Here is a 10,139-nt window from a genome sequence, read left to right as displayed (position 1 = left end):
GGGTGGCTAAAACAGCGGCTCAGGGCGCTTCTGCTGGGCGGGGGAGAGGGCAGCCGGCTCGGTGCATGCTGGGAGTTTCTCTCCCACGTGGTGCGCTCACTGTCGAATTCTTGTCATCTGGGGTCTAACGGTGCCCGCCCCCGGCCCGGCCCGTTCTCGAGGGGCCGCAGCTCGGAGTGACCCTTGTGCCACTACGTCGCCGGCCTGTCGCTACGTCCGCGCGGGCGCCTCCCCTGCTGGGGTCCCTCGTCCCCCATCTCCGCTCCCGCCTTGGCTCAGCGCCAGGCTCCTGCCCGCCCTTGGGGCCTTGGTCGCGCTGTGTCCCTGCCTGGTGCCTCCTCCGTGCTTTACCTGCGGGTGAGCCTGGGCCCGGGGAGAAATGTGGGGCCCCTCCCAGCATGACGCAGAGATTGGCCTCCCCGCTGCCAGCCCTGGAGGTAGGGGAGTGCGGGGAACCAAGTCCCAGGGAGGTGATTTGGGGAAGGGCACGTGGAGCCTGTGGCTGAGCTGGGAATTCACCTAGGTCTCCTGAGTCCCAGTCCAGTGCCTTACCAACTAAACCAGGTGTTGGGCCAAGCAACCTCTGTAATCCGCTTCTCGAAAGCCGCTTATTTTCCAGTGCTGTCCTCCTCCAGTTATGAGCCTCCTTGTTATGTTGTAACCATCTAATTTACCCCTGAGTCCTGCATGGAGCGCCACGTGGTCAGACGCCTGGCCCACATGCAGCCCCTTTGTATTCAGAAACCTATGTGCAGCTTTACAGGAACAAGGTCTGACGCTGTAAGCTCCTCGAGACAGAGATATTGTCGTATGACATGTTTGAAAGTGCCTTGCGCACTTGGTAGCATATAAATGTGCGTTGTTGACTCCACTGTTGAAATAAATTGTGCTACTTAAAGGTCAAATTTTGTTTTTGTTTTTTTTTTTAAAGGATTTTTTTAAATGACCACCAATATATTGAACATGTAGTTTAGATGTAACTTTATCAAGAAGTTTACTTTATTGGGCAGGTCCATCGCTTCATAGAAAGACTGGAAGCTTTAAAGCAGGGGTGGGGAACCTATGGCTCGTGGGCCAGATGTGGCACTGCTTCATTTCATCCGGCCCGCGGCATGTCTTTGCGCTGTGGGCCAAAAGCCCCGAGCCTCAGCGCCCCCTTGCAGGGCTGGAGCTGTGAGCGCCAGCTCGCCCTGCTGCATAGGGGAAGCTAGGGTTGGCTCCAGCTTGCGGAAGCGACCAGCACATCCTTGCAGCCTTTAGGAGCAGGGGCAATCAGGGAAGCTCTGCGTGATGCCCCTGCCCCCAGTGCCAGCTCTGCAGCTCCCATTGGCCAGGAGCTGCAGGCATGGGCAGCACGCACCATGCAGAGCCCTTAGCTCCTCCACCTAGGGGCCAGACATGGTGACTGCTTCCAGGAGGAGCACGGAGCCAGGGCAGACAGGGAGCCTGCCTTTGCCCCGCTACACTGCCAACTGGGAGCTGCCTGAGGAAAGTACCACCTGGCCGGAGCCCCCAATCCAAACCCCCTGCCCCACGTCAGAACCCCCTCTGCACCCCAACCCCTGAGCCCCCTCCCACACCCAAACTCCCTCCTGGAGCCTGCACCAAACTTCCTCCTGCACCCCAGCCCTGAGCCCGGTCTCACATTCCAAACCCCTTGGCCCCAGCCCTGAGCCCCCTCCTGCACTCCAAACCACACATCCCCAGAGCCCACCCCCCCCAGTCGATGGCCCCTGATAGAAAAATGGGTCCACACCCTTGCTTTAAAGCTTAACTACATGTTGATACTGCTTAAAGTGCAAGTGGTTGTGACACTTCAGATAAATTTCCCATGTCACATTATCTTTCTATAGTTTGTTTCGTCTTGTGTTTCTATTTAGGATGTTTTAATGGAAGTCAAACGTGTTATAGGTGGAATTGAAATAAAACAATCAAAATACAGGGCTAGCTTTGAACCTGGAAGTCTCCCACACTTTGTCACCAAAGAGAGATGTGATGATAGTTCTGTATTTCCAAATGATCTTACATTGGCTGCTCTTTGCAGTTCTTTAGGAGCAGCTAACTGGCAGATCCCCTTCTGTATGTTCACTGAGTTCTCATGAGTCCAGAGGTTTTGAGTTCTTCCTTATTAGTTGCTGAGACTGTGGCTTCCCTTCCAAAAATGAACAGTTGAAGAAGGTCGTAGAGGGGAAATTTCCTGTTACCTGCCGCAGTGTCCCAACATTGCAGATGGGAGGCACTCAGCTCCCCATCTAATCTACCAAGTTAATCAGCAGAGCAGTTCCAGTCCTGCCTTCAACTAGGAGGTAGAGGCAAAGATGGGAAACACAAAATGGAATCTAAAAACAAACAATTTCAAATTTAAAGCAGTTGGAGTTCTTTAGTTACATCTAAAACAATTCCTGGATTTAAAAAGTATGCGGTTAATACTGTGTGATAAAAAGTAATCCTGTTTTAATGAGCCATGTTCTCATTGCAACTTTTGGGAAACGTCACTGAAGTAACTGTCTTATGCTACTCATTTCTATTAACTTTATAACTCAACTTCTTTTTTCTCTATAGGTAATTCTGGAAACTATGGACATACTCTTTAGAATAAGAGGAGGCCTGGATCTTGCATTTCAGCTGGATACTGCTGATGGTGTGTCTATAAGAATATCATAGGATCACCTCATAGAAGTGTAAAGTCTGAATAGGAGAGAATTAACTAACCGCACTGGATATAATAATTTCGTTACCTGCTCACCAAATACTCAGGATTTCTCTCCAAACCCTAAAGGATCAGTGCATGATGATGATTTCATTTTTTTACTTCCCTTTCATGTTTCATTTCCTGACAACTTCCTCCCTTCCACTACACACCTTTTTTTTTTTTTTTTTTTTTAGTTTAAAGCAATACCAAAATCAGTAATTTTAGGTCTTCTTTTTTTTAATTTCCAAATTTATACCACTTATGGGATGTGTATTAGGATCATTTTTGACTTTCCCCACCCTTCCCTAAAATCTTTCTGAAACCCTGAAAATTGTTTTAAAGTGACAGTTGTTTACAATGAATTCAGGTACAGCAAAACTCCTGCAAGGTCGTCTATGCCACATAAGCTCCACCATAGGCCGTACAGGAAGAGGGTGTGTACTGAGCAGCCATTCAGAGGCTTCTGCACCCAAATATTTAGTTGCACAGGATTCTGCACCAATCCTAAATAAACTCACAAGTGGAGACCATTGGTAGGGCCACAGTGGCCTGCATGGAGGCTTCAAGCTCGTGGTCTGGAATAGAGGTGGTGAATGCATTCCGATGAAGCACAGTATTCTGTTTCTGGATTCCAGCCTCACCATCCCTTTTTTTAATTCCTCACACAAAGACTCATACTTGGACTTTGCTTAGAAAAGGGTAAATTTCACTGTCAGTGAAGCAGAACAAAAGTCCCAAATTATCTCAGTGCAGTGTACTTTGCAACTTAATATTCTTCTAATAAAGAACCTCCTTATGTATAGAAAAGTGGTCATGTGGCGAGAGTGAGGGCCTTCACTCAAGAAGGTTCCATTATATTTTTGTTTACACAGGTTGTGGTGTATTTTTATATACTTTAATTACTACAGATATCAGTCCCAGACTTTTAATGCAAAATACATTACATTGGTCTACAGTAACTTAATCATGTTTAAAAAAGGGGAAATGCATAGCTATGATTGCCTTTGCATAATTTGCTGCATTCTGAATTCTGGGTGACATAACAGGACTAGTCAAATATTGTTTTAATGTAAGGATTGCAGTATATATTTGCTCAGCATACAAGTAAAAATATGGTTTTTGTAATTGCCATTACTTCAGACTCAAAATGGAGATCTGAAAGTCAAACTATATTCTTTGTGGTTCATTCATAATCACCAGCAGTAAAGATTCCACAGAAGAAATTTTGCCTTCACCTACTACCTGTACAACCCTACTAAAGATAGTGAGGTTTCACAGGTGTAAATAAAGCTGGAATGTAGCTCTGCAGTTGGAAGGTAGGTCATGATTCTGCAAAGACTTAAGCATGTGTGTAACTTTATACTTGTGAGTAGTCCCACTAAAGTCTGTGAGTTATATACATACTTGAGTTTTTGCAGAATTTACTCACCTAAGCATATGTGCAAGTGTTTGCAGGATGGAGCCTTAGTTAACAATTATGGCTGTCAATCGCAGTTAACTCATTATTAATTAAAAAAAATTAATTGTGGTTAAAAAAATTAATTGTAGTTTTAATTGCACTGTTAAATAATAGAATACCAATTGAAATTTATTAAATATTTTGTATGTTTTTCTACATTTTTATATATATTGTAGTCTGTATTGTAATTGAAATCAGTGTATATTATTTTTATTACAAATATTTGCACTAAAAATTATAAACAAAATAAATAGTATTTTTCAATTCACCTCATTCACGTATTGTAGTGCAGTCTCTTTGTCATGAAAATGCAACTTACAAATGTAGATTTTTTTGTTTGTTACATAACTGCACTCAAAAACAAAACAATGTAAGGCTTCAGAGCCTACAAGTCCACCCAGTCCTACTTCTTGTTCAGTCAATCGCTAAAACAACCAAGTTTGTTTATATTTACAAGAGATTGCATTACAGTACTTGTATTAGGTGAATTGAAAAATACTATTTTGTTTTTACAGTGAAAATATTTGTAATAAAAAATAAATATAAAGTGAGCACTGTGCACTTTATTCTGTGTTGTAATTGAAATCAATATATTAGAAAGTGTGGAAAATCTCCCAAAATATTTAAGTAAATTGTATTTTATTATTGTTTAACAATGTGATTAATCATGCTATTAATCTTGATTAATTTTTTTAATTGCATGATTAATTGCGATTAATTTTTTACATCGCTTGACAGCCCTATTAACAATGCTGTTTTTGATGTTTGAACCAGAATATAATCCAGCACAGTCTTCCCTAGCCATGTTGGCTCTGCAAGGGTAACAGAAGTAAAAGGCAATATTAAAGTTTTGTTCAAGCACTAGAGCAGGGGTGGCCAAACTGTGGCTCATAAGCCACATGCGGCTCTTTTATAAAATGCAGCTTGTGGATCCCTCCACATTCCCCTCTCCTGCTCCCCCATTCTGTGCCTTCCAGACTGGGGGAGAGCTCAAGGCTTCTGCCCTGTGGTGAGGTAGGGGCTTCTGGTACCTACTGGGGGGGAGGGGGAAGCACAATTTAAAGGTTCGTTCCCCACCCAACAACCTGAGTCACACCCACCAGGCACACTCCCCGTCTTACCCTCAGCACCCCCTCCCTGCAGCTCACAGGTATTAGCTCCTTGTGGAGAGGCAGCAGCAAGCAGTTGGGAGCTGCAGGGAGGGGTCGCTGCTTTAGCTCCGCAGGGAGAGGAAGCAGCAAACGCTGTCTCTGCAGCTCCCAGCTGTTTGTCACTGCCTCTCCCCATGGCTGCAGCTCACCAGCTCCAGCAGCTGCCATGAAGGGAAGGGGCCCTGCGGCACCATGTGACCAAGCAGGGCTAGCAAACCCTTGCAAAAATGGAGAGTGGGACATAACCCCACGTGTCCCCCCATGCGTCACCTCTGGCTTCTGCCCAGCAGGGAGGGGAGTCTCAGGGTTTCAACCCCATGTAGCACGCCTGCCAGGCTCAGTGCTGAAGCCCCAAGACCCTCCTCCCTGTAACGCTGAAGCCCTGAGCTTGAACAGGTACATCCTGGCTCTTAAACTTTTGAAGATTCTCGTATGCGGATCGGAGGGTCAGTAAGTTTGGCCACCCTGCACTAGAGTAAGCAGATATGATTTTTGTGTATAGTTGGAGTAGATCTGTAAAGTAAAAAGAAGCCAAATGAAATCCTGGCCCCATTGATTTCAGTGGAGTTTTGCCATTGACTACAGTGGGACCAGGATTTTTGATGATTATTTTCACATAGCCATTTGTCTGATCATAGCAACACTTCCTTTTTTTTCTTTTTCAAGGACAGAATTAAACATTTTAACTTTAAGTGTACATCTGGTAGCTGTAATAAAAGTTAGGGAATTATTTGAACAACACTAATTATATCCTTATTCTGTTTTAGAGACTTCAGCGAAAAAGGCAGTAAAGTATGTTTTCAGTGATCTGTCGACCAAACTGTCTTCAAATGTGCTGGTATTAAGAATTTGCCATAGTTCAGTGTATGTATGGCCTAACAGCAGTATGAACACAGTTCCATCAGAACTAACTGATAATTCTGTTTGTAAGGAGATAATACGATTTATTCGGTGAGTATATTTGAAACAATGGGAACATCATAATTTTTGTAATAAATTAATTTCATATTATTAGTTTCTCTCTGCTAATATTGCAGATTTGACCAAGAAGATGAGACTAAAAGAAAACTTGCAAAAAAGAAGGATAAAAAGTTCCAAGATACGGTATATATTCCACCCATATTAACAGCTTATAACAAATAAATGCTTTTTTCTCACAAGCTGATCCACATAAGCAAACCTTTGCATCCACAGAGAACGCCATTGAAGTCAACGGTGCTCTCTGCATGAATGCAAAGATCCACCTGCACAGATGAGCATGCAGAAGCAGGCCCATAGTCTTTAGTACTGTTAGATATCTTAGCTCAGTTATTTGTGTCTGGCCCCTGACACTGTTCAAAAATGATTCTTCCTTTCATCTGTCTCATTACATCTAATTGGGGTTGTGAAGAGCCTGTTTTGTTTTGGGGTTCTTAACTTTTGCTGTCCCTGGAGCCCCTTCACCTCCATGGGTCTTACGAATCTACTTTTTTCTTCTATCCCTTCTTGGTGCATGTATTGTTGGACATGTATTATTAGTGCATGTAACTGTCTTTATTCTTTTCAGCAGCAGATAGTAAATGTAGACCTTATGCTGGAAATGACATCTCCTTTGGCAGCTGTAGCCCCAGTCATTGAAAGGGAAAACAAGAGACACCACTACGTTAACTTGACCTTACCAATTGATGTTGTTGTATCTGTTTCTCCAGAAGAGCCATGGAGGAAGTAAGTATAATGTATCTTTGAGTTGTATTTTTGAGTTTGCTTTAGTTCTTTGTCTGTGCTTTCTAAATAAAATTGTGGATACTAAAGCTACATCAGCTTATAATTTAGCTATTTTTAATATAGGTGGAATATGGAATAAAATGGAAATCTTTTCAGAGAGTTTGAAAGCCCTCACAATAGATATTCCTTGGTTTAATGAGTGTGATTTTGTAACCATCCCCATTATCTATAGTGAATTCAAAGTTTATGATTAAGGCTATGATTTAATCACAGGTATTTTTAGTAAAAGTAATGGACAGGTCACAGGCAAGAAACAAAATTCATGGCCCGTGATCTGTCCATGACTTTTACTATAAATACCCATGATAACTAAATCTCTGCTCCTGGGGGTGCTCTGCTCCAGCAGTGGGGGCTGACTGCCCCCAGCGGCCCACTACTCCATGGCTCCTGGGGACCACTCTCCTGAGGGCCTCCGGGGCCGCTGCCCCTGCTGCCCCTGGGACTGCTGCTTCTTGGGCAGTCCCTGGGGTCACCCCCAGGACCAATGCTCAGGCAGTCCTTGGGGCCAGCCACACGGGCCACTGCTCGGGCAGTCCCCGGTGCCAGCTGCCCAGGGCCACACAAGCAGTGGCCAGTCCAGCCGGCCCCGGAAACTACCCAAGTGGCCAGCCCTGGTGACGTTGGCCCTGGGGCAGTCCCCAGCACTGGTGCTCAGGTGCTTCTTGGGGGGCCAACTGCCCGGGACCACCTGAGCAGCGACTGGTGTGGCTGACCCCATGGCTGCTCCAACAGCAACCGGTGAGGCTGGCCACAGGGCACCTGAGCGGCTGGCGCCAGGGAGAGCGCACCTGCCGCTCCAGCTGCAGAAGTCACAGAAAGTCACGGAATCCATGACTTCTATGACCTCCATGACATAATTGCAGCCTTATTTATGATGGATTAATATAACGGTATCCAATTTCTGTGTTGAAGTGGTAGTGGTATACTTACATTTTATTTCACACATAGGGTTTTATTATCATCTAGCATTATGTTATTTAATGTTCATTAGGGTTTTTGGAGCTAATCGGTGTTTAACATAATGTTTGATAATTATGCCAATTCTTTATCGGCACTCAAAAAGAAATGCAGATTGCTAGGAAAATATTCAAAAGATATTATATCAGTTTCTTTTAATTACAGTAAATACACACAGATACATGTGTGAGAGAGAGAGGAATGTTTGATAAATGCTTGTTGTCTCAGTACTGTGCTTAGGAAGTCACATATGCACCTGGACAGGCTGAGGTGGAAAACAATACAGAATTGATATCCACAGCACTCTTTCTTTGGGCTTGACCCTGCAAGGTGCTGAACACAGTGGCTGCAATCCAGAAAAGCATTTAGGCACATGCCTAACTTTATGCACATGAGTACTTCCAGTTCAGCTTGGGTGATTTGCTGAATTGAGGCCAGAATATGCAGTACTTTCCACGGTTGAGTCATTGGAGTGGAATCATCTTTGTACATATGAGTTGTGAGCAACACCTGACAAGACTCTGCTCACATCTGCTGGTATGGGTGGAAGGAGGGATAAGAGCAGCAGGTGCATTAAACTGGTTGCGGAGGTGGGTATGAGTGGGGAGAGGGGAACTTGTATACTATAACAACGAGGAGTCCTTGTGGCACCTTAGAGACTAACAAATTTATTTGGGCATAAGCTTTTGTGGGCTAAAACCCACTTCATCAGATTCATGGAGTGGAAAATACAGTAGCCCATTTCAAACAGTTGACAAGAAGGTGTGAGTGACAGTAGGGGAAAATTAAATTTTCCCATATTAATTTCTCCTTACTGTTACTCACGCCTTCTTGCTAACTGTTTGAAATAGGCCACCCTCATTACCACTACAAAAGTGATTTTTCCTCGCTTGGTATTCTACCGTTAATTGAATTGTCTCGTTAGCACTGACCCCCCCCACTTGGTAAGGCAACTCCCATCTTTTCATGTACTGTGTATTTATACCTGCTACTGTATTTTCCACTCCATGCATCTAATGAAGTGGGTTTTAGCCCACGAAAGCTTGTGCCCAAATAAATTTGTTAGTCTCTAAGGTGCCTCAAGGACTCCTCATTGCTTTTGCTGATACAGACTAACACGGCTACCACTCTGAAGCTTGTATAGCTATAAGAATGAGCCAGCATTGCTGGTGTTCTAGTTCTTAAATATTTTCCCTTATATCTCATAGTGTACGAAATCTCCTGGTGAATGCAATTCATAAGCAACTAACTGATATGGAAAGATGCATTTTGAAATATATGAAGGGAACATCTATTGTGGTACCTGAACAATTTCACTTCATGCTACCAGGAAAAAAGCACCTTGTAACAATTTCGTATCCTACAGGCATTTCAGATAATCAGCTAGAGACTTACAGAAAGGTAAAGTTAGCTGCTGTAGACCAAATATTGACAGAGCATGATTTGTAATTATGACCGAAACAGAATACTGAACATATATATATTTGGTTTGTTGAAACATATTTTTAAAGTGTTCATCAGGCACTTTTCTTCATAAACAGACATTTATGGTTATTTGTATAAGAGAACCTAAATGGATTTATACAGGAATTTATTAATTAAAATAGTGAGGGTCTCCATTTACATGTACTTGTATAAGGATTGTTCAGTTCTCTCAGTTTAATTGTGTTTTCACTCAGTTGCCAGATGGTGTTTAAGAGATTATATTTACAAAAAGAATAGAATTTGCTCAAAATGTGAGCTCATTTTCTTTAATTTCTAATAATATGTCAGATAGACAAATTGTTTCATATTTCTTTATTCTCAGTACTATTTAACATTGTGTATTATTTTCATAAAATTAATCTCTTTTTGATTGCACTTTTTGCCGTACATTCTATTTGTAATTGAGGCCCCAGTCCTGAAAAGAGCTCCCAGCCCATGCTGAGTCCTGTTCACTTCAATAAGTCTCTGCATAGGCATAAGGGTCTACCTGCATAGAGTTCTTTGCAGTACTGGCATGTTAGTGTTAAACACGTACATTCAATATTGATTATTCTAGAGGTTTTAGTGTGTAACAATTTCTAGACTGCTATATTAAAAACAATATTGGTTATGAAAACTTCACTACCATTTG

At 43.1% G+C, this 10,139-nt stretch overlaps 1 protein-coding gene across 6 annotated transcripts in view; it reads left to right on the top strand.

Moving 5' to 3' along the window:
* UFSP2 (UFM1 specific peptidase 2) overlaps positions 1-10,139 on the top strand; it is a 29,707-nt gene that overhangs the window by 197 nt on the left and 19,371 nt on the right. For 3 of the 6 annotated variants that reach the window (XM_073341847.1, XM_073341843.1, XM_073341848.1), the window contains exons 1-6: positions 361-437; positions 2,563-2,641; positions 6,070-6,253; positions 6,340-6,406; positions 6,849-7,006; positions 9,232-9,424. In XM_073341847.1, coding sequence (XP_073197948.1) covers positions 399-437; positions 2,563-2,641; positions 6,070-6,253; positions 6,340-6,406; positions 6,849-7,006; positions 9,232-9,424 — 720 coding nt within the window. In that variant the 5' untranslated portion in view covers positions 361-398. The other 3 variants (XM_073341849.1, XM_073341845.1, XM_073341846.1) reach the window with 3 other exon arrangements.

The sequence above is a fragment of the Lepidochelys kempii genome, chromosome 4 (genome assembly GCF_965140265.1).
Source record: "Lepidochelys kempii isolate rLepKem1 chromosome 4, rLepKem1.hap2, whole genome shotgun sequence".
In the NCBI taxonomy this organism is placed as follows: domain Eukaryota; kingdom Metazoa; phylum Chordata; order Testudines; family Cheloniidae; genus Lepidochelys; species Lepidochelys kempii.
Note: the sequence above shows the minus strand (reverse complement) of the source record. Positions and strands in the feature narration are given on the sequence as shown.